Source organism: Microtus oregoni, unplaced genomic scaffold (assembly GCF_018167655.1).
Source record: "Microtus oregoni isolate MIOR12 unplaced genomic scaffold, Mior012 000020F_ref0000438, whole genome shotgun sequence".
Lineage (NCBI taxonomy): Eukaryota > Metazoa > Chordata > Mammalia > Rodentia > Cricetidae > Microtus > Microtus oregoni.
The window spans coordinates 39,971,490-39,995,492 of record NW_024543079.1 but is presented as its reverse complement, the minus strand read 5'-3'; the positions used below and the strand labels follow the sequence as shown (position 1 = coordinate 39,995,492).

Here is a 24,003-nt window from a genome sequence, read left to right as displayed (position 1 = left end):
GAGAAAGCAAACCCCTCTTTTATGGTTAGTTTGGCCTCCTTGAGTTCACCTGTGTATGTCAGTGCTGAAAAGAGGACAGCTCCCAGGAGAGTGGTGTCTGTGTGACAGACACAAGGACTGAGGCACCCAATCAACTTTCAGCAACACAATGTCACCCTGCGAGGAGGCCCAGCAGTGGAGTCCAGCACTGGCATCAGGGACCTGGAGCTTCCCACAAAGCTAAGTTGATTTCATTCCTGCTGCAGGGACCTCAGCTGGTGGGGCCTCCCTCTTCTCCACAGCTGGAAGGCTGTGGCTCCAGGCATGGCAGGTGACTCTGGTCAGCAAGACTAGACATGATGGTCCCCCTTCATGCTCTGTAATTTGTCCCTGGAATCAGCCATTAAGTCATCTGTGAGGCCGATGCCAAGGATAAGAGCCCCTATCACCTTCAGGGATCTATGGTCCAGACTCCCTGGCTGGGTTGCCAGTTCTGCTGTATCAGCTTCCAGACTGACTCGGTGGGAAGGGACCCAGGCACAGCCTCACAGCCCGGGAACCAACGTGCATGATGGTGACACTGAGACACTGGACACTGGTCCAGGAGTCCTTGTAGCGTTTCCCTTGCATTGGATCCCCGTAGGATCCAAGTTCCAGGCAAAGAGGAAAGGCACAATATTCTGCTTCAGAACCCATATACCATACCGTCTGCTGGGGGTCCACACAGGTCCTAACTGTAGGCTTCCAACACAGAGGGGACATAGGATCTGTAGGGAAGCTGGAAGGCTCTTACTAAAGGCACAGAAAATTGGCTCGGGAGTAAGGATTTGGGAGGTTGGGTTTTGAACACCGACCCCACCCACCATGTTTGCTTCGGATGGAGTTCAGCCACCTACCAACATTTCTTGCCCCCAACCCAGGAGCCTGTCCCGGGAGGGGGGAACCCATGCACAGCTGGGCCTCACCACATCCGGGAGGAGGGGGCTGGCACTTGTGTGGGGGAGGGCAGAAAGGCTGTGAGTTACCTAGATCTTCATTCTCAAAGCTTAGTGTGGGACCAGGGCCTGTCCCAGGAGGGTTTGCAGTTCTAGGAGACTGGAAAGGGGCAGGTTCTGAAAGTGGCTCTCCTTCTTCCTCTGAAACTCCTGCCAGGCCCGACTAGGCCCTGGGAGAGCCCAGGACCGTCAGCAGAGTTCCCCTTCAACCCTAGCCGGTAATATGGGAAGTACTTCTTTTGGGGCCCTTGGGGGTTTCCCTGGGCCCCTTGGGGAAAGAAGCTGCCCCAGTCCTAAGTGGAAACTCGTCACAGGCCCCTGCTCACCTTCCCCCATGAAGCCCCCAGACCCAGGGCTTTGGCTCCAGCCAGGCCAACTTTCAGAAAAACGCTGCCATACGGAGAAGGGGACTGATGTTTTCCTAAGGTCTCTAAAATGACACAAGTGGTGTCCATTTTTCTAATGTATCATCATCGGTAGCAACAGGTAAAACTGGTCTATTTTTTCCCCCCGAAATTTCTAGGATGAAACCCCTGGGAGAGAACGGGAAAAGTGAGAAAGTCTAAGACCTCAGTAACTGGAAGGCTGAGTAGCTGGGAAGCTGAGTTCCCCAAACATCTAGCGGCCTGGAGCTGGGCAGAGTGGGGAGCGCTCAGGCGCAGACGCTGGGGAGACGTGGGTGGGGCCTCTAGACGCTTGGCTGACACTTGTCACGGTCTGGTCCCCAGTTTCTTCCCTTCCGTGCTCCTCCCCCAGATGCCCCCCCATTCCTCTCCGGGAGCCCCGAGGGCGGCTCAGCCCACGTCCCACGTGAAGCCGCGGGGGCGGGCGCCGGCGCCTTCCTGCTCTATCCTTGTATGGTGACCCGAGGGGCCGGCCCTCGAGTACTTAAGCCCGGGCGCGACAAAGCGCGCCCAGAGCCAACAGTCGCCCAGGCCATACAGTCGCCGCCGCGGGAGCCGGGGAAGGGCAAGACGAGGGAGAGGACCGCGGGGAGCAGAAGGCTTTGCGATGCCGATCGCCATGAGGCTGGAGGTGGCGGCCGAGCTGGAGTGTGCGGCGCTGGGCGCACTGCTGCGGGAACCGCGGGAGGCCGAGGGCACGCTGCTGCTCGACTGCCGCCCGTTCCTGGCCTTCTGCCGGAGCCACGTGCGCGCCGCACGGCCTGTGCCCTGGAACGCGCTACTGCGGCGCCGTGCGCGCGGCACCCCCGCTGCCGCCCTCGCCTGCCTGCTGCCGGATCGCGCGCTCCGGGCACGCCTGGGTCGCGGGGAGCTGGCCCGCGCAGTGGTGCTGGACGAAGGCAGCGCGTCTGTGGCTGAGCTCCCGCCCGATGGCCCCGCTCACCTGCTGCTAGCCGCACTGCTGCACGAAATGCGCGCGGAATCCACAGCCGTGTGCTTCTTGAGAGGTGAGCCCGTACCCCACGCCCAGCACTCCGCACCCCACGCCCCGTGCCCGGACCTCTTGGCTAATCTTATTCTTCCGGCAGGTGGCTTCGAACGCTTCCAGGCATGCTGTCCGGATCTGTGCTCCGAAGGCCCTGCCCAGGCACTATCCCCTGTTGGGGCCGAAAAAAGCAGCTCTGACCCTAGGGCTCCCGTCTATGACCAGGTGAGTTGAAATCAGAATTATTTGACTTTCTGTCTAGCTCCATTGCCCACACTAGAGGGATGTCTCTGGGGAAAGCCAGGGGTGTATTCAACTACGTGTGTGTGTGTGTGTGTGTGTGTGTGTGTGTGTGTGTTGCATCCTCACACAGACTTTAAGGCATGAGTGGCATATGTGTGTCTGAACGTATGTCCTCTTGTATCCTAAAGACTTCAAATGTCCTAGAACTCCTCTTGTTTGTACCAAGTCCATGATGTCTCTGCCTCACTCAGGGCTCAAGCCCTCTGCCAAGGCCGAGGTCTCACCATTGTCCCCTTCCTCCTCCAGGGCGGTCCTGTGGAAATCTTGCCCTACCTGTACTTGGGCAGCTGCAGCCACTCCTCAGACCTTCAGGGGCTGCAGGCCTGCGGTATCACAGCCGTTCTCAATGTCTCTGCCAGCTGCCCCAACCATTTTGAGGGTCTTCTCCGTTACAAGAGCATTCCAGTAGAGGATAACCAGATGGTGGAGATTAGTGCCTGGTTCCAGGAGGCTATCGGTTTCATTGGTAAGGGAGCCAGAGCCCAGGATTCTGAGGGAACTGTCGGGCAGAAGGTAGGGGGGCTGTTTCCTCTGTCCACCTTCCTGTCTGACTCCTCCCTCCCCATTTCCTTTTCAGACTCAGTGAAGAATAGTGGGGGCCGGGTGTTGGTGCACTGCCAAGCTGGAATCTCCCGCTCAGCCACCATCTGCTTGGCATACCTGATTCAGAGCCACCGAGTGCGGCTGGACGAGGCCTTTGACTTTGTTAAGCAACGTCGGGGAGTCATCTCCCCCAACTTCAGTTTCATGGGGCAGCTGCTGCAATTTGAGACCCAGGTGTTATGTCACTGAGTCAAACCTGGTCTCACAGTGATGCCTCTCTGACTCTTCGGGGATGCAACTGTGGGCCTCTGGGCTCCTCTCTATCCTCAAATTGGGGTGCTTAGGAAAGCCAGGATGATGGCTTTTCTGATGTGGTGCTCTTCTGCTGGGGCTTTAAGGCTGGCCCTTATCCAGGGGACCAGGGCGGATAGTATATTTGCCCTCCCTCCCCCGGCTCTGGCAGAAATGAACTGGACTCTAAACCCATGTATTGTAGTCCCATATGTTAAAGCCCTTGCTAGCCCAAGGGCTCACGGAACAAGCTGTGACAAGCAGTAACCGTGTCTAGGGGTGTGAACCCCTTGGTGAAAGCTCGAACCTTGTGCTCCCGGGGGAGCCAGGAGGTGATGCGTGTGTCACGTCACTGACATCTTGCCTTTGTGTGAAAGTATGCGTGCGTCTTGCCACAGTTGGTGCTGAGAAGTTGTGTTCAACTGACATTTAACACTCCCTCCCTGCCTTCCTCCCAGCCCTGTGGGCCAGGGAGGGGGCCCTTGGAAACAGCACTTTATATTTATATAGAACATTGAGGATGTGTCAATAAAAACAGCGTTTTGTTTAAAAAAAGAGCAATAGCACAAATGTCTGGTCTCAAGTCTATGCCTGGGAGGACTGAATAACTGAGTGGTCTTTACCACCTTGGCCTGGGGGCTTTCCCACGCAGAATCTAGCTTCTGTTTGTCCTGGGAGGGTTCAGGGAAGCAGACTCCAGTCTAGGTCTCAAATAGCTCAGAGCTTCCCTGATCAGACCCCGCTTCCTTGAAAACCCCATTTTCCCAGTGTGTGATGTGCAGGTGTGTGTTGACTGATGGCAGTCAGATCATTGTCTGGAACCCAGAACAGAGGGCACTGGCTTCCTGGGGCTGAATGAAGGGTACAAAACCAGTCCCCAGGGTCCATTCTGTCTGCCCTGGGGTAAGGCACGCAGAAGCTAGGGTTGTTCTCAGCCTTCCTCCAGGCCTGTGTCAGTTTCTATTGGGACATGGCTGTGCTCTTGATGTCTAGCTCAGGATGAGTAAGGGACACCCGGGCCCCAGAGTCATCATCATCTCCTACACTGCATGACCAGTGCTGGCTGTCCACTTCACCTCATCATCCCTTACCTCCCGTGCTTCTAACGTCTTATCTCCCAACAAACGGCCTTTCTTTTCTTCTCTTCTTTCTTTCCTTTTCTTTCTTTCTTTTCTTCTTTCTTCCTTTCTTTTTTCTTTTCTTTTCTTTTCCTCTTCCACCTTATTTTTGTTTGAAACAGTCTCAACTATATATATATATATATATATATATATATATATATATATATAGCCTTGGTTTGCCTGGAACTGGATACAAAGACCAGGTTAACCTCAAACTCACAAGAGAACCTCCTGCCTTTGCTTCCCGGGTACTGTGATTAAAGGTACACTCCACCACAAATACATTTCATACCCTCCTTAAAATCTCTTTACCATTTTAAGTATTCAGTAGTGTTAGATTATAGTCACAATAATTTTCTCTAGAACTTTCCATCTTGAAAATGGGAACACATTGTATGTTGATACTAACTCCCAAACCCTCCTCCAAGTGGCCTCTGCATTTTGCTGAGTTAGTGACTCCGGGGACCTCAATAAGTGGGGGTCTACAGCATTTTACTCCTTTAAAAAATACATTCTTTATATTTTTGAGAATTTCATACAAGTACACAGTGTGTTTCGGTCCTCTCCCTCCTCCAGCCCCAACACATCCCCTCCCACCTTCATGTCCTCTTTTTGTTTCATGACCCACTAAGTCCCTTTAGTGCTTCCCAACTGCTCATGGGTGTAGGCAGGGTCTCCCAATGGAGCTCAGGCACACCCCCAAATGACTCTAACCATCAGTTGCCAATAGCTGCTTAGCTAGAGGCCTTGAGAGCCCCTCCCCATCCACGCTGGGGTTTTGACGGCTTGATCTCGCACAGGTAACCTTAGCTGCCACAAGTTTGAGTGCCACAGTTGTGTCCCACCCAGAAGACGACATTTCGTAGCTCTCTTCTCCATCTGCTGCCAATTGCATTCTTTCTGCCCCTTTGTCTGAGATAAGACTTTCTCTGTGCCTTGGAGGGGACAGGGTGACAGATGTCCCATTTAAGAGCACTCGCGGCCCCTGATTCTCAGCACGCTGGCCAGTGATGATTCTCTGTGTTCACCTCTGCTCGATGCCAAAAGAAGCTTCACTAGCCAAGGCTGAGCAGCGCCGGTTCATGAAGTGGATTGCTGGCACAGCTGCCCTTGAGGCAACGCAAGGTGCTCAGATCCTCTGACACTGGCAGGTTCCGTGGAGCCCTGTGACCCACGTCCACCAGTATCGTCTTCTCGTGACCATCTTACTTAGTCCCCCTTAGTTTACAATATTCTTGTTTGAAGAAAGCACCGCATTTTTTTAACAATCTTAAAGCATAAAATGCCCTCATTTATTTTACTTAAATTTTTTACCCCTTAAGTATTCACATTAATACATATTATAGTACATGTGAAATATGACAACATGTGAGTTATGCGAAGTATACTATATTAAAGAGCAAGTCAAATAGCAAAGGACCTAACAATTTTGGAAATGCTACTCAATCCTCTCTTTTTTCTGCTTTATTGATCTGGGCAAAGTAATAAATGCCTGGAAACAAAAGATAGAATTTGCAGTATTTCCCCAATGATAACAATGAACTTTCCCACCATGAATGAAGTAGCCCGTGCAGCCTAAGCTAATGACATAGAAAGGAGAAGCTCCTACAGTAACGACAGCAGTCCTCTGGTCTGTCATCATTATCGTAAAGGTGGTTATCTCCACTGCAGGCTGGCCCAACCTTCTCCACAAGGGGGTGGGTGTGGACATTCTTGCACAGAAGACAGTATGGTCACTCTCGCTTCTGCATCACGATTTGCTCTCATATTTACATGGTATTTCAGGGAGTCACCTACTCCACTGTACATTCCGATCATATGACATCCAAGAGCATCAGTAGATCATCACCCTGACTATATGGGAGCCAAAGGCCTGCCCTGGTATGAACTCCGGACAATCAATCAGCTGAGAAAAGTCTGTTTGTGGCACATTTCGTGGAGGAGGGCCTGGGATTGGCCATTTTTCTGGTTCTTTTTCCTCATTTTCTCATCCACAATTTCTACTTCTGTGCTATCCTTCAGTGCCTTCAAGATGAGATTAAGGTTTGTGGTGAGAGCTCGCACACGGTGAAAACCAGCAATCAGGGAAATAGGCAGGAATCCCTGCTCATTCATCTTTCTGCGAAGAAAGATGTCCTGCTCCAGGTTCTCTGAAGCACCGCATTTTTTGACAAAGTATGAGATTTTCCACCCAAGCAATGTGATGATGATGATTTACAAAGTGCATTTAACCAGTTAGGCCATTATTATATATATTCTTTGAGCCAGGCTTTCACTGTGCAGCCCAGGTTAAGTCTCAATCTCATGGCACCTATTTCAGACTCCCACATTCTGGGATTAAAGGTGTGAGCCACCTTGGGGGCTGGAGAGATGGTTCAGAGGGTAAGAGCACTAGCTGCTCTTCCACAGGTCCCAAGGTCAATTCCCAGCAACCACATGGTGGCTCACAGCCATCTGTAATGAGACCTGGTGCCTTCCTTGCCAGCAGTACATTGTATGCTTAATAAATAAATAAATCTTAAAAAAAAGGTGTGAGCCACAATGACATCTCATGCCTTCTTTTTTTTAAATATATTTATTTATTTATTATGTATACAATATTCTTTCTGTGTGTATGCCTGCAGGCCAGAAGAAGGCACCAGACCTCATTACAGATGGTTGTGAGCCACCATGTGGTTGCCGGGAATTGAACTCAGGGCCTTTGGAAGAGCAGGCAGTGCTCTTACCCTCTGAGCCATCTCTCCAGCCCCCTCATGCCTTCTTTTTTATGGCAAAAAATTGAGTATTTAAGGTTGTCCACGGGAAACTTCGACATATGTGTGCATTGCGAATGATTCTTTCCGTCAAGCTAATCTGCATTCTCATCCCATGCATTGAAACCAGTCATCAGACATCAGCTGCACTGCCTTTGTACCCCCTCCTTGTGGCTCTGACTTCCATGTCTTGAGAAATGCTGGCCCCAGTTCCAGCAGGAACGCTGACAAGCCCTTGTAGTCAACAACCGGGGCCCATTGGTGCTGGCTTCCCTTCACTGGGCGCTAGGGTGGATTGGTTCGTGTGCTCCAGGCTGTTGATTCAGCTGGGATCTCTGCAGGAGGGTGTAACCAATAGGAAGAGAGTTGAGGTGCTTTGCATTTTGAATTAGAGAAGTGGGAAGGGGGCCCCAGCTGATCCTGCCAGGAGGTGGTGTGTTGTAAGGACCACATCCATTTGAGGGTCTGAGTGTCCATCCGTGTCCATCCGTGTGTGTGTGTGTGTGTGTGTGTGTGTGTGTGTGTCCCAGCCATGGCTAGAGTCCCTGGGTGTTGATGATTGCTGGGTGTTCAGTGTGAAATTCCAGAGTCCTGTCAGGTGACAGGACCACCTGGTTGCTGAAATGCAAGCTTCTAGCCAGGTGTGGTGGCACACGGCTTTAATCCTAGCATTTTTTAGGCAGAGGCAGGAGGATCTCTGTGAGTTTTAGTCCAGCCTGGTCTACATAGGGAGTTCCAGGACAGCCAACGCTATGTAATAAGACTGTTTCAATCCGCCCCCACCAAAACAAAACAAAAAAGAAAACCTTTTACAGGTGTAGTGACCACACTTCTATTTTCAGTTACAATGGGGGAGGGTGCCTGGAGTTCTCAGGCAGATTTTCAGTGTCTGAGTCCCCCCTGGTAGTCCCTTCTAGTGCTGCCCATGAACCTTGCTACAATGCTTCTCTGCCCTCTGGTGGCAGGAAAGAATCTCAGGGACGCTAGGCTGCCAGGTTGTTTGTTTTGTGCCCCCTACCCAATTTTTAACCCATTTTAGCCAAGATGGGTGAGACTATGGTCCAGCAGGCTCAGGCCTGGCCAAGGGTCCTCGGGTAGGAGTGAGCAGGTCTTCAGGTGGCGGCTGTTGGGAGGTTGTTCGTGGAGGTGATTGGGAGGCTGCAGGTGTGGGCTGGAGAAGCCGCTATTAAAGGGGCGGGTGGTGCAGCGCCTGCGCTCCGGATGTCCTTTCGTGCTTTGGTTCTGTATGTGGCTTGCTGAGAGGGTAGTGAGGACCCACCATGGGGAGCGTGAGAGGCCTGTGGTCTTGGATGCTAGCTTTGCTCTCCTTGCCGGGTAAGCTGGCTCCTGCCTTTGGGCACTGGGAGGAGGCCAGGCGCTGTGGCTGTAGCTTAAAGTAGTCTTAAACGAGCTTCACGGCTCCGCATGGAGGTCTCCTACACCCGTAGGTGCAGAGGGCCCGCCTAACCGTAGATGGCCCAGCACCACACCACATATCTACTTGTTTTAAGGTGCAGGCTCTTTTCTAACCCGGCTAGGGCAGCAGTCACTCCAGCTCTGAGCCCGGGTTGAGGAAAAGCTGAAGAGAAGGGGCTGAGGTTAGCCCTGAATCTGGTGCCGCCACAAGATTTAAATTTCATCCTGCCTCTCTTCATCCCTTTTGCCTCATGTGCTGCCCTAGCCAAGTGCTAGTCCCTCGAAGGGCCCTCCTTCGTTCGCGGCATCTAGGTCTTGCTGTTAGGTGGGGTTGAGTGGGAAGCCCAGGCAGGCTCAGGACTGCTCCTGGGAGGTCTCCTGAAGGGGCTGGATGTTGCTTCCCCAAGTCCCGCTGTCCCATCTCACCCATGGAACCCTGGGGGCATCTATGTGTCTGCACTTGTCTGCCCCGGCCAGGTTTGATCCTGGGAGCACCCTCACCACCCAGATGTTCAGGAATCTGCAGTACCAGTGTCCCAGAAGGCTTCACTCCCGAAGGGAGCCAGGTATCGCAGGACAAGGACATCCCCGCAATTAACCAAGGTGAGACTACTGGATCGTACCCCCAAAAGTCACGCTGAGTGTGGGCACGCAGAAAAGGTTGAAATGTCCCCATGTATTTTGGGACTTCTAAATAAGTGCATGTTTCATAAGGAAAAGCTTTACATATTTTTCTCTATTTTTTTTGCTGGTGAATTATTATTATTTTGATTCTATTTAACTTTTATTGATTCTCTGTGGGTTTTACATCATGTATCCTGATCTCTATCTCCCCATCTTCTCACATCCACCCTCCGCCCATGCAGCCTCCCCACCAAAACAAAATAAAGTTTAAAAGAAAAACCAAAAACCAAACCAAACAACAAAAGAATCTCGTTGTGGAAGCTGTAGTGTGGTCTGTTGAGTCACAGAGTCTACCCCTCAGTCCATCCTTCTTTACTTGTAAGTGTTCATTGCTAGGAATCATTCACAGTCTGGTTCGAGGCCTCTGGCTTCTGCCACACCACCAACAATGGGTTCTCTCTAGGGCTCCTCTCGGATAGTCTGTTGCCCTGTGTCCTGCAGTTTTGGATCTGTAGGTTCATCCCTTTAACCTGCTTGACAGTTCATAGATAAAGTGGATACTGAGGTGGGCCAACTCATACCTTGGTTCTGGGCCTGGATGGTAGCTGGGCTGCTTAGCCCTCCAGCTTTTCCTCATCCTCACTACTGGCATGAGTGAGCTCTAGGACAGCCAGGGCTCCACAGTGAAACACTTGTCTTGAACCCACCCCTCCCCTCCCCACCAGAGAGAGAGAGAGAGAGAGAGCACACCGGCTCTCAGCCTGGGAGTTGAGCAAAACCATCAGTAGGTATTTGAGAACATACCAGTCACTCTGTAGAGGACAGTGTATAGGTGTGACCTAGCCAGTAGGGGCTGGGGTATTAAAGAACGAAGACTCCAGCGGCACAGGGCCTCCCTGTCTGAGAATCTCAAACAGTAAGGAACACAGACACATTGGGTTGAAGTTGGCGGTAATGAAGATGGATCCAGATAATGGAGACATCATGGGCTGAAATGTTGGGAACAGAGGTAACCTTGGCTTAGGGTAGGTGGTGGCCACAGTGTGGTCTTCTCCCTTCATTTGTGAGCTGGTTAGAAGCGCAAATGGGCACCAGTCCTTACTCAGTCATTGTCCTCTGTAGGTAGCCAGAGCCATGAGTCTTCGTGGCACTCATTTCAATGCCTTGAGAAGCTTCTCCCATGCTAGGGCTCACAGTAGCTGCCAGCAGCTGCCCCTGCCTATGTGATGTCTAATTGGGAAATGCTACTCTCCCCAGCTGCTGTAAATGATGGCTCTGATGCTGTTGATACCACACAACTGTACCAGGTCCTGGAGCAGTGGCTCTCAACCTTCCTGATGCTGCGACCCTTTAACACAGTTCCTCATGCTGTGGTGACCCCAACCATAAAATTATTTTCATTGCTATTTCATAACTGCAACTTTGCTACTGTTATGAATCACAATGAAAATCTGTGTTTCCTGATGGTCTTAGGTGTCCCCTGTGAAGGGTCATTCACTCCCCAAAGGAGTTGTGACCCACAGGTTGAGAACCACTGTTGTGGCGAGTGCTCTTTTGGATTTAAGGATGCAGTCTTGATTGGAGATAATCTTGAGGGAAATCCTCTTACCTGAAGAGGGCTCTTACGGGGTGCAACTGGCCTGTGTCGCCATCTGTCGTTTGAAACTCTGAAATCAGGCAGCACTCCTATATTCTTCTCAAGCCTCTTGTGGCTTCTGTCACTGCCTCATGGGTCCTCCTGAGATGTCTCTTCCCAGCAGTCAGCTACAGAAGGCTCCCTGACTAGGAGGAAGATGAGAAGCTAAAGTGAATAGAGACAAAAAGTATTTACCCTCCTCAACTTCCTTCTGCGGCTATGACTTTGTAATTTCGGTTCCTTTACCTTAAGGGTCCAGAATGTAATGTGTGATTATGGGAAGTAGATGGTGGGTGGGGGCAAGGTGAGGCAGGAGAGACCAGGGCATGTTCTGGGGAGTATGACTTGGGCTGGGCTGAGCCCGAATGGGAGAGAAGGTGGCATCCTCACAGATGAGGGCCTGGAGGTGGGACTGATCACAAGTGCTGGGGAATCATGGCTGTGTTTGAACAGGGGAAGGATACAAACAGGTTGAGAAGACTCACACACATTTGCAGCCTGGGTCTCAGCCGGGCTGTTGGAATTCCCCAAAGCCACATAGCCTTGGTCCTCAAGGAAGCTTAGCTCCAAAGTAGAAGGCATAGACACTGGCATTGCTGGGTTTGTCCCTGTCTGTGTTCTGGAAGTCACAGGTGACACACATCCCTTCCTCCTTTCTCTCCCAGGGCTCATCTCAGAGGAGACCCCAGAAAGCAGCTTCCTGGTTGAAGGGGACATCATCCGGCCGGTGAGTTGTGTACACATGGTATGCACAGCAGCAAAGCCGTGAGAGCGCCCTCGAAACCCCCTTCTAGGTGTCACGAGGGCTTTGGTTTGTATGACCGGTTAGGTAATATGATCATGGTGGCAGCTGAGATGACAGCGTAGTCAGCCTAGGAGGGCTCCTTGGAAGAGGAGATTCAAGCTTTTAGACCCTACTTGACACCCTGCCCAGGGGAGAACTCAGAAAACACAAGGCTGGAGATGTGATCCCAGACCGACTTGTAAGTGTGTGTGAGACCCCTAGGGAAGATCCCCCTAGGGAAGCTGGAGCACGGAGGAACATGGAGAGACCATCTTGGCTAGGGGCGGAGGGCTGAGTCAAAAGGGAGGCTGATGGGAAAGGAAATGACATCGCAGAGAGAAGACACATTGTTTAGGAGAGCGTAGGTGGCAGAAGGCTGCTGGATATGACCATGAGCCGTGGGAAGCAAGACCATTCTGCTTGTTCAGAGGGGGCTGACGGCGACAAGGCTGTCCTGGAGTTCATAGGCTAACAGGTTAGGGTATCCATTAGAGATGTGTATGCACACGCCTGCCATTTGAAACTCTTACAGCAGAACTAAATCAAGGTGGTGGCTAGAGGGGGTAGGGCCTTCTGGGATCTGTGAAGCCTACAATTTAGAGTTCTGGTTAGTGGATGGTGGGAGAGCAGCCTTTGTGAGGGCATCGCCCTGAGTAGGACTCTTCCCATTCTTCTCATGTCCTGAGGAGGTGCTTGGGAGGGGCTGAGTCCTTTGAGCCAGGCCTCCTGGAGTGCCAACCTTAGGTACTTTTATCTACTTGATAGAACATGATAGAACATGTTGCAACTTCTGTTATCTGAATTCTTTTTTTTAAAGATTTATTTATTATGCATACAATGTGCTGCTGGCATGTATGCCCACATGCCAGAAGAGGGCACTAGATCTCATTACAGATGGTTGTGAGCCACCATGTGGTTGCTGGGAATTGAACTCAGGTCCTCTGGAATAGCAGCCAGTGCTCTTCACCTCTGAGTCATCTCTCCAGCCCCTGTTATCTGAATTCTCAGTTCGTCCATTGACTTCCCAGGCTCTGGCTCCTCTCCTAACGGTGTCCTCGCTCCCACGACTTCTCTGTGGCACCTCTCACACCTCCAGGGTTCTGATGGTCGGAGGCAGGGCACCCCAGGGAGTAGGGTGCTTAAGTGGCCTGTGTCCTCCACTAACTCTGAGCTGCCCTCTCTCCTCAGAGCCCCTTCCGACTGTTGTCAGTGACCAACAATAAATGGCCCAAGGGTGCTGGTGGCATTGTGGAGATCCCCTTCCTGCTCTCCAACAAGTATGGTGAGAGCTGAGGTGGGGCTTCCCACCCTTCTCCTGGATGCAGCGGGGCTCCTGCAGGGAGCTCCCCTTCTCCTGCAGCACCATATCCCTTACACTGAGAGTGCTGTGCAGAGCTCCTCTCCCCAGGGCATCTGAACTGCAGTGGGGGTGTGTGCGGTGGGGGTGTGTGTGTAATACTGGAAGATCTGATGGAACTCTGTAGCCCCCTCTAGAAAACATAATCCCACAGCCAGGGCCTTTCTGCAGTTTAGTGTTCCTCTTCAATATGGTTCTCTCTGAACACTGTTTTGGAACATTTGGGCTTAATGTCTGGTGTCAGCCCCCATGCAGACTTCAGAGATCCTCAAGAGCTATTGGGACCTCCTTGGAGGGTCAGCCATGGTGTGTCTTTCCCAGATGAGTCCAGTCGCCGGGTCATTATGGAGGCTTTCGCCGAGTTTGAACGTTCCACATGCATCCGGTTTGTTGCCTACCAGGGCCACAGAGACTTCATTTCCATCCTTCCTATGTCAGGGTAAGTGATCTTGGTGTGTAGCCGTGTGGCCATGTGGCTTTGTGGCTTCATGTCTTCCCTGATCATCCCTTAGTGTGTACAAGTGGTATTAAGCCTGTTTCTGGGCCTGTTTTCTTGGGTTCAACCCCAGTCTATCCTGAATAGTTCATTCATGACCTGGACCTTCTGGGCCACAGGTGGGTGAGGGATGGCCACTGGGCACAGCACCCTCCTCTACAAACCCTCATCTCCTGGAGGTCTTGTGGTATGTGTCTGGGCAAATGTTGGGTCCTAGTTCTGCCACTCATGTGCCAACTTAAGTCTAGGTGAGTTCCCTGATTTAGCCTCTACCTTCTTTCTGAGGCAGGGGTAGTGGTAATAACATCCTACTTTCATTGGACGTGGTGTGAATGGAAGCTGTGACTCAGGCTTATGACATAGGACTGCTCACGTAATGACCTGCTCTGTCATGCATGAATGTCAGGTCCCACCTTTTGTCAGCTCAGGTAGTAACCAAGCCCCAGGCGACACCCTCTTCACAGGTCAAGCAGTCAGGGGACCTGGGAGGTGGGACAGTAAGTCTTAGACTACTGAGTCCAGGATGGGGAATTGGCAGGAGTCTGATCCTGGTTCATCCCTGGTCCTAAAGCAGAGCAAACACCTGTTCTTCTCTGACCTTTCTAGCCTGATACCCAGCTAGCTCACTGCCAAGCAGCTCACGCTCAGGGTCTTGCAGGTGCTTCTCCGGTGTGGGACGCAGTGGAGGGATGCAGGTGGTGTCCCTAGCACCTACTTGTCTCCGGAAGGGCCATGGCATCGTGCTCCATGAGCTCATGCACGTGCTTGGCTTCTGGCATGAGCATTCACGGGCAGATCGGGACCGCTACATCCGTGTCAACTGGAATGAGATCCTCCCAGGTAAGGCAGCTGGTGTCTAGGCTAGGCTGGGCCCAGGGGACCTTGAGGAACAGAGGCCTCGGGCCAAGGCTAGAGCTGAGTTGCTTGCCTCCTCTGGAAGAGTCCATCCCACACACTGCCTGTCCCTTTCTCATGAGGCAAGTGGGATTCATGCCTCTCTGGTATTTTGGAGAGGTCCTGTGGGTCTCTAGAGTGGTACCCAAGGAAGGACATCAGCCATTTGCTTTGTCTCTCTTCTCTCTGCCACCGTCAGTTATCTGACTGTGAGGTTGACAGTGTCCTATGATTCTTGCTCACTGAGTACACAGTCCCGGTGTGACAGATGTTAGTGTGTGATAGTGGGGCGAGGGCTACATGTCAGTTGTGAGCACTGAGCCAGGAGAGAGATGGGGGAGGGTAGACCAGATACATGTGTCAAGCAAGGGGGCAATACTGAAAGGCTGAGGGTACCAAAGATGTGACTCAGTGGGCATGTGGCTCAGTGCCCTGAACGTGGCAGAGCCAAGGCTGATGGAGGGAGGGGCTCTGATGCCAGTGGGCAGCATGCGTGCCACACGTGATACAGGGATCAGATGATCTCAGTGGTGAGAATGACAGCTGCCTCGGACAGGTGGGGAGCTGTGGAGGGGCAGGAGCCATGGGACACTTGGAGATGCAGGGAGAGTCAGAGGCCTCCTACCCGTGGGAACCTGGAGGGGCCTCTGCCGCTGCTCTGGGGTTGGCCAGGTGAAAAGGGGGATACTTGCCCCAGAGACGGTGCTTTGGAGGTTATCTAGGTTGCTAATGACAAAAGATGGGATTGGGGAGGTGGGCCGGGGGTGACCATGATCTTTCCAGGTGTTCCTGGGGTGTTTGTAAGTATGCATCCTATGACAGGCTGTGAGGAACTCTAGATCTGAACACTTCAGTCAATGCAAACACCCTGATCATGACATAGAACAGAAGCCAATAGCCCACCAAACCACTAGACTGCTCTGCCTAGAGGATCCAGTCAAATACTTTTAGTTCTGGAGGTTCTGAAAAAAAATATAAAGGAAAAGTATGGAAATGTATGTAGTCCTAGCACTCTGGAGGCTGAGGCAAAGAGTTCTGAGTGTGAGGACAGGCAGGGCTATATGGATTCTGCCTTTAAATAATCAACAAAACACTATTTTAAAAGCAATGCTTTAATTAGGACAAGGGTAGGCTCAGGGAAAGTGTAGAGGCATCAATACTTATATCCATAAAAGCAAAGAGAACAAATAAGTTAAATGCGCCTGTTTATGATTTTTTTAAAAAAAAAAACAGAATTAATTAAGGTAGAAGCATAAATTAGTTAGAAAACAAGCCCAAATTAATGCAAGAGCTGTCCTAACAATCAAATTGGCTCAAAAACAAAACAAAACACCTACCTACTAGGGAACGTAGCAAAGTGGTACAGCACCTGTTTGGCTTGTAACTGGGGTTCCATCCCTAGTGCCAACAAGAGTTCAGCTATCCTATTGAGAAATTATGGTTCCTTCAAAGATAGAAAAGTGAGAATATGTTTGCATTAATGGATATCAACTCTGCCAGGGCATTAAAACTAATCACAGTGATTGACTTTTGTGGGATCGAGAGGTAGGAAGTCAGAGGAAGCAGGTGGTGTAGGAAACTCACTTTATCTTTATATTTATGTATATTCTCTTTTAATATATGTGTATTGTATTTCTGTGGTGCTGGGGATTGAGCCATTGTGCATGCTAGATACTTGATAATTTTTGTTTTCTTGAGACACAAGGTGTTACTATGTAGCTTTGGCTGTCCTGGAACTCATAGTAGACCAGGCTGATCTCAAACTCAGAAACCCTCCTACATCTGTCTCCCAAGTGATGGGATTAAAGATGTGCACTACGATACTTAGGTAGATACTTGGTTTTTGAGTTAGAGGAATATATTTCTATTCAAAATTATGTTTACTAATAAAGGTTCTTTGAAGAGAAGAAATTGGCATTCTTTGGGGCTCTGATTAGGATAAGGAGGCTGCTGGTGACCTTAGGGAAGAAGAGAGTTTGGACACGGCCTGCGGGGATTGGGGAGAGGGGTTGGGAACAAAGGTGCAAGGAACTGGAGGTCCTTTCAGGAGTGGTCAGCAACCTTCCTTCCTCGCTGGCCTGGAGGAGGGCAGCGGGCATTCTGGCCAACCAAGATGACTGGACTGCTAGGTGCCACGTCAGCAGCTTGATGGTCTGAGATGGGAAGATGAAGGTGGTCTGGCTACTGAGGGCTGGGGCACCACAATCCTGAATGGAGAGGACAGCGTGTCTTTGAAGCTAGCTGAAGGAGTAGGCAGGGTACCAGTGTCTAAGGCACAGCAGCCGTAGCTTTGTGGGTGCTTCAGGTTTGCAAAGATTCGAGTCATGCAAAGTGAACTGTGAAGGAGGGACAGCTGGAGAGAGCTGAGGTTTGAAGGAGGTCCTGGTTGCCTGGCCACAGGCGGCCCCTGCTTCCACAGCACCTGGTATAGGTCTGGATTTCTTCCAGGGTCCAGGAGAGTAGGGTAGCAAAGACTCTCTGAAAGCAGGGACCAGCCCAGAAAGAGAAGGCTCTGTTGGGGTAGTCAGACTCTTCACTTAGGTGGGTTGTTACTTCCCAGAGTTGTGCACTGCCTGTCTGTCTTTTACACACCTACAAAGGTGTGTGTGTCTGTGCTTTAAGGCTTTGAAATCAACTTCATCAAGTCTCGGAGTAGCAACATGCTAGCACCCTACGACTACTCATCAGTGATGCATTATGGGAGGTGAGCCCCCTCCGTTTCCCCCTCTTTCCCTGTCCCCCTCCCCATCCCTCTTTCCCCTAACCCACCTCCCTCCTAGCCCCGACTACTGCGATCCTGACATAGGCCCCACCCCTGGGTTCCAGGTTTGCCTTCAGCTGGCGTGGGCAGCCCACCATCACACCCCTCTGGACCACCAGCGTCCACATTGGCCAGCGATGGAACCTGAGCGCCTCGGATATCACCCGGGTCCGTAGGCTATACAACTGCAGCCCAAGTGTCCCTGACTCCCACAGGAGAGGTAAGAGACAGGGAGAGGGACTTGATGTAGGGATGGTGCAGAAGGGTGGGGATAAAGAGATGGTGAGGCTATAAGGAGAGGTGGGTCGGTCACCGTGACCTCACTAACCATAGATTAGTTTAGAAAAGAAGCAAAAACTGTACACAAACACATAAACAACTGTATGCACTCTGAATATTGGGTGTGTAAAGTAGCCTGTGTAGGTGCATGGGATGGGTGCAGAGATGTGTGCGTGTCTGTGGGGACAGAGTGCAAAGTTCTGAAATGGATCCTATTCAAATGTGAAACCTAGTGGGCATGATGCTGCACGCCTTTGATCCAATCCCAGCACTGGAGAGGCAGAGGCAGAGGCAGGTGTGGATCTCCGTGAGCCGGAGACCAGTCTGGTCGACATAGTGAGTTCCAGGACAGTCAGCAATACATAGTGAGACCCTGCCTCAAAAACAAAAAAGTCCAATGTGAACCCTCAAAAGGTGTGTGTGGGGGGCTTGATTAGGAAAGAAAGGATGGCTAGTGGTTCTCAGCCTATGGGTTGTGACCCCCTTGGGGTTGAATGACCCTTTCAGATATTTGCATTACGATTCATAACAGTAGCAAAATTACAGTTAATAAAGTGGCAATGAAGTAATTTTATGGTTGGTCACCACAACACAGGGACTATATTAAAGGGTCACAGCATTAGGAAAGTTGAAAGCCACTGCACTAGATGGTTCTGAGACGACAAGGGATCTAAGTATTGACCATTACATACCATAAGGGTACAAAAGACTTGTGTGTGCACAGAGAAACTTTACAAAGTTTAGCAAGACACATTGGGATGGGGAAGGGTTTCTTCGCAAATAACCCTAATACTACAAAGATTAATGGGTTCAAAAACATCAAGAGACACCACAAGCAAATTTAAACAGAAGTTATAAAGCAGAGATGCTTCCGAACATAGCTAGTATTGTTCTGAACTCAGAAAGAGCTATAAACAGAAAGTCAAACTACCAGATAGAAAAGTGTGTGAGGTGGTTAGCAGGCCTCCCAGAAGAAACCAACATCTTTCCCTCTCCCTAAATTTGCAGTTCACAGCCTCCGTGATAATATCAAATATTGCTAAAGGGTACAGGGCAAAGGGTGATTTTTGTATCCTACTGACAGGGCCACAAATCATGGAGACCCTTTAGGAAGACAGTGTGACACCCTGTGAAACTGCTGTGCATGCCTGTGACCCAGATTTTATTTTTAGGTCACCTTACATCTGAGTCCCATCCTCTTTCCCTATCAGCCCCAATTAATCACTAATCCACCTTCTGCCTCTACGGATTTACCTTGTCTAGACATTTCATATAAATGGAGCCAAGTGCCTTTTGTGTCTGGCTTACTGCCCTTAGCATGACCTTTGCGGTTCATCTTTGCTATAGTACCTTATAACTTCTTTTCTTTTCTGCTAACTGACATATTTATTCATCACTCGATGAGCATTTTGAGTTGTTTCTGCTTTGGCGCTACTATGAATACGTCTGTCGGTCGGTGTCTGCCCTAGGCACAAAGTCGCTGGCTCCCATGGTAACGCCATACTCGGCTGTCTTCCAAAACAATTGAGCCACTTAAAAAACTCCATTTAGCTATGCAGGTGGCTACCAATTTTCCTGCACAGTTGCCAAGCACATAGTCTATGCTTTTGATTTTGAGCATCCCAGTGGGTATGGAAGTATTTTATAGTTCTGATTTGCATTTCTCTAATGGCTAACTATATCCAGCCTCGATGGGATGGCTGGTCCTCTGTATATATGGAAATATCTCATCGTTCTGATTTGCATTTTTCTAATGGCTAACCATATCTAGCCTCTATGAGACGGTGGGTCCTCTGTATACCTTTTTGGTTTTGTGTCTATATAGATTCTTAACCTCAGTTTCAATTGGAATGGGTTTTCCTCGCTGAATTATAAGACTTAAAAAATTACCCTTTTTGTTTTGTTTTGTTTTTTGTTGGTTTTTTTGAGACAAGGTTTCTGTTATCCTGGCTATCCTGGAACTCTCTCTGTAGACCAGGCTGGCTTTAAACTCAGAGATCCGCCCGCTTCTGCCTCCTGAGTGCTGGGATAAAAGGCATTCACCACCACCACCTAGTTTTTAAAAATATTCTTTTTTTTTTTAAAGGATTTATTTATTTATATAGTATCCTGCCTGTAGGCCAGAAGAGGGCACCAGATCTCATTATAGGTGGTTGTGAGCCACCATGTGGTTGCTGGGAATTGAACTCAGGACCTCTAGAAGAGTAGTCTTAACCACTGAGCCATCTCTCCAGCCCCTAAAAAAATATTCTTAATGCTATCTCTTTGTTATATCATTTGGAAATATTTCCTCACATTCTGGGTGCTCAGATTTTTGCTTTTTAGACAGCAGCCTCCTTCTTCACTTTTATTTTGAGACAGAGTCTCACTATGCAGTAGTGGCCAGTCTGGAACTCAATATATAGATCAGACTGACCTCAACACTCAAGAGGTCAGCCTGCCTGTGCTAAGATTAAAAGCAAGCACCACCATGTCCAACTTTAGTATCATTCTTAATAGCATTTTCCCTGATATATACGCACGCACACACACACACACACACACACACACACACTATATATGTATACTTCTAATACATCAAATATTACATAATTTTTGTTAAAACTAGAATGAGATACCGTGGCATGGGGATTGCAGGTCAGTCTGGAGCTCTATCACAAAGAGCAGAGAGCTGGGACATGGTGAGGAGGGACTGACCCAAGGAAAGGTTGAACACTATGGTGGGCAGATTGGCATGTTTGGGTGTTGAAATGATGGCATACGCGGTATGTATATGAAGGGGTAGATGCTGAAGGAGAAAAGAACCTCAGCCAGAACTCTAGGGAGGGTCTGCTCTTGGAGGGAGGGGGGTCAGACACTTATTTGGACACAACACAACAGGAAGGAAGACAACAGGAGTGGACCTGAGTCCATACAGATCTGGAGACACCGTGTGTAGCCTTGGCTCCTCAGTGAGGTGAGGCTGCTGGCAGAACCCTGGGAGGGACGTGAAGCACAAGGTCCTTGAACCTGGTAGAGATGGCAGGACAAAGGAAGGTTCTGGACTGGGGCAGGGACTTGTGACAGCGGGGAGTTGGCTGGGGATGTGTCCAAAAGGATAAGTTGAGGTAGGCAACCAAGCTCGCAGAGGGTACCAGCTACTTGAAGGTAAGTTACTAGAAATAGAGGCTTCAGTTCTTGTGGTTTCTGATGCTGATGTGTTCAGAACCAGGCAGGATGAGGGTCACTGGTCAAAGGAGTCAGCCTGAATTGGTTGCGGTACACTGATGGAGGAATGTGAGATCAGGGCATGTGAGCAGGAAAGATGGGACCAAGAGGGAGCAGTGGGGTCCACCAGAGCAGATAACCTGGGCCATGAAGCTCAAGTGTTTCCCACAAAGCGTTGTCAGTCATGGCCTGGGTGTGGCAGCAAAGAGGAAGCAAAGAGGCTCGCTCCTGGTGGCGCACAGACCTGAGACCACGCGGGAGCTTCTGAGGGCCTCCCTTGGTTTGAACAGGAGCGGTTCTGGAGGATGTCTAAGAAGTGGGATGGGAGGTGGGTGTAGAGTGGCCCAAAGAAGGATCTGGTAGGAGAAGGCTGTAGTGCTTGGATCGGTTGGTTTAACAGAGCAACCCAGCTGGGCTGCTGAGGTGTGCGCGTAGGAGGCCAGCAGCATCTTTTAGTGGTGACCGAGGGGCCAAGTGAGGAGGGGGTGGCACACTTCCACCATTCTGGCTTTTTCCATTTGTTTCCAAGACAAGGTCTTTCTGTGTAACCCAGGCTTACCACAGACTCATGGTCCTGTTTCAGCCATAGACTATCACACCCAACAGTTGTCCTGCTGTGTGGTAGGAATGAAAGAGTTCGTGCCTTAGCAGAGATCTAATAGGCTGTCACCTCACTGAGTCTGGCTCTATTACCACCTTACATGAAGCCAAAATTGGCATTAATTCTTGTGGCCATGCTCTATGCCCTTTCTGTGATTCTGGGACCTAACTTCTGCTCTCTCCTGCTCCAGGGTTCGAGGCCCACAGTGATGACAGTGATGGAAGAAACCTCCCTCCTTCCTTCCTATCATATCTACAGAGACTTCTGGAGGCACTGGCGGAAGAATCTAGAAGCTCTGACCCCAGTTGCTCCAGGACCAGAGGCCAGGGTATTTTTCCAGAGATCGTAGACAGCCAGGAAAGGTGGGATCATCCTGCTCAGAGCAAGTTCAGTATGGAGGCCTTGGCAAGACCACCTCAGATGCAAGCTGCTTCTCCAAGGTCAGGGCCCGGAGCAGATGCAGATGGCATCTCTCTAGAGCAGTTTCAGGCAGCCCAAGAGCCCGTTGTACCTCCTGCTCCATTTCCAGAAGCCAGAGATAAGCCAGCACCTATTCAAGATGCCTTGGAGAGTCTAGCTCAGCTTCCAGGAGGTTATGCACCTGGAAGTCACATTAGAGAGGTGCCCAGAGACTGAACCCTTTGACTTCTGCCAGCAAGAGGGGAGGATATACTCTGCCCAGAGAAGCTAGGTCTTCTAGTTCCTGGCCCCTCTGGGCATCACCCCTGTCTTCTATCCCCTGCACTGGCCACTCTTGGAGGCCCAGGCCACCCCCTTGGTCTCTTTCTCTAGCACATCCCCTCACCCCTGCAGAGTTCCTAGGGATAGAGAGGCCCCCAAAGTCTGTCTGTTCTTGACTTGAGCCCTAGTCCTGGAAGATGCTGGGCATGGATACAGGATTCAGGGAGTGGTGGGCATGAGCAAGATTCCAGCTCCTGGAGGGCCTCTGGGAATTCTACAGCTGAGGATTAGCCCCCAGCATGGACTCAAGTGTTGCCTTGGGCATGGTCTCAGTGGGAAGCCCTGTGATGGGGACCATGAATATCCTCCTGTCCATTATGCTTGGCTCTAAGGATGCTCTGAAGCCCTGGGATTCAACCCTGGTCTCCAGGGCGCAGTGTCCAGTTTGTTCTCCTGCTAAACTGGACCAGCAAGAGGGGACTCCTTACCAGATCTGCATGTTGGAAGCCTTGGCAAGAATGCCAGTCTCTGGACAGCAGACTTGAACCTTAATCCCACATCAGATCACTGTTTTTGCTGCCTTGCCCACAGGGTGCTCAGTAGGAAACTCTGGGGCGGGATGTCACACCACTTGTCCTTCAGTCATGCCCCCCTCCTTCTTGGTCTCCCATGAGGTTTCTTCTGGGGACAAAGAAAGTGTGCAGGTACTAGGGTCTGGGCCAGGAGCCCTTCATTCTCCAGGAGTCTGTTGGGAGTTCAGGGAAGCCCTGCTTGGGATGGGAGGAGAACTAGAACTCTGAACTAGTGGGGAAGAGAGCCTCCATCCACATGGGAGAAGGCAGAAATAAAGTCGGGTGTTTGCTTCATGCAATGTGTTTTGCTGATTGTGTACAAGGGTCTTTAGCTGGGCGGTGATGGCCCACACCTTTAATCCCAGCACTCCAGAGGCAGAGTCAGGTGGCTCTGAGTTCAAGGCCAGCCTGGTCTACTTAGTTCCAAGATGGCCAGGGCTACACAGAGAAACACTGTCTGGAACTGCCCCCCCCCCCCCGCTGCCAAAAAACAATAAAAAATCCTAAGAGTCTTTCACTCAAATGCCCATGAGAGAGCTTCCAGGAAGTCACACACCTCACTCTCGAGGATCAGGCTTCTGGAAGCATGTGGACTAGCTCAAGGTGACAGGTAGAAGAGACAAAGCAGTTTGGTATCCTGAGGGTGGGCCTTTGCCATCTTCCTAGAGAAGTCACGTGCTGAGCTTGCCTCGGGGGCCATGAGGGCTCTGTAGCCTGTGTCCTCTGTCTAGCTTAGGCTTCAGAACAGAGTTTGGTTCCTGAGGTTGAGTCAGAGGACCAGTACTGGGTATCAGCCAGGACAGGATCATGCCAGGGGATGCTGTCCTTTTTCTTGATCTTGGATATAGAAGGTGGTGGTTGGTGTCTGGCTTTGATGTTAGTAAATTGGGGCCTTGGCAGTGTTCATTAGAAGGGCCGATAGAATAGCCCCGGTAGGAAATGACAGACAGAAGCATCAAAAATAAGGCTGCTTTGAGACATCTGAGGGTCCAAACCAGGCATATGGCACTGGGCTAGGGTTCCCAGGGGCCCCGCCAGACCAGAGGATCTACTCTAGACTCTGAGACCCCACCCAAGGCTATCACGAGCCTTTCTGAGTTGTAGCTCTTGATCTCCAAATCCAGCTCTAGAAGATTGGGTTGAGTGAAACTGGTGGCTCTTCTATTTGGGGGCTGGCCAGGGACAAAGTTGTCCTCTTGCATTCTCCCTACAGGAAGCCGCATGTCCCCATGACAGTCCGGTCTCCATGCCAGCTCTGAGCAATGGGATGGTCCACTTTTATTTTGCAGAGTGCCTTGGTCCAGGCCTTGAAGCTCATCAG

The 24,003-nt window shown here is 50.6% G+C and overlaps 2 protein-coding genes across 2 annotated transcripts; both read left to right on the top strand.

The window, feature by feature from the left end:
• Positions 1-1,906: 1,906 nt before the first annotated feature.
• On the top strand, positions 1,907-4,070 carry LOC121460399 (dual specificity protein phosphatase 2). Its single transcript, XM_041670757.1, has 4 exons — positions 1,907-2,385; positions 2,467-2,588; positions 2,913-3,132; positions 3,244-4,070. Exons 1-4 carry the CDS (start codon positions 1,986-1,988, stop codon positions 3,456-3,458), a joined length of 957 nt encoding a protein of 318 aa, XP_041526691.1. The 5' UTR covers positions 1,907-1,985; the 3' UTR covers positions 3,459-4,070.
• Positions 4,071-8,654: 4,584 nt separating this feature from the next.
• Positions 8,655-22,065, top strand: LOC121460559 (astacin-like metalloendopeptidase). The gene is made up of 9 exons (XM_041671030.1): positions 8,655-8,709; positions 9,268-9,393; positions 11,716-11,777; positions 13,023-13,116; positions 13,513-13,630; positions 14,346-14,527; positions 17,204-17,285; positions 17,408-17,562; positions 21,620-22,065. Exons 1-9 carry the CDS (start codon positions 8,655-8,657, stop codon positions 22,063-22,065), a joined length of 1,320 nt encoding a protein of 439 aa, XP_041526964.1.
• The last annotated feature ends 1,938 nt before the right edge of the window (positions 22,066-24,003 follow it).

Coding starts and splice junctions, on each gene's coding strand:
- LOC121460399 (XM_041670757.1), top strand. CDS start 1,986: ATGCCGATCGCCATGAGGCTGGAGGTGGCGGCCGAGCTGGAGTGTGCG. Junction 2,386..2,466: donor AGCCGTGTGCTTCTTGAGAG/GTGAGCCCGTAC, acceptor TTCTTCCGGCAG/GTGGCTTCGAACGCTTCCAG. Junction 2,589..2,912: donor GGGCTCCCGTCTATGACCAG/GTGAGTTGAAAT, acceptor TTCCTCCTCCAG/GGCGGTCCTGTGGAAATCTT.
- LOC121460559 (XM_041671030.1), top strand. CDS start 8,655: ATGGGGAGCGTGAGAGGCCTGTGGTCTTGGATGCTAGCTTTGCTCTCC. Junction 8,710..9,267: donor AGCTTTGCTCTCCTTGCCGG/GTAAGCTGGCTC, acceptor TGCCCCGGCCAG/GTTTGATCCTGGGAGCACCC. Junction 13,631..14,345: donor TCCATCCTTCCTATGTCAGG/GTAAGTGATCTT, acceptor AGGGTCTTGCAG/GTGCTTCTCCGGTGTGGGAC.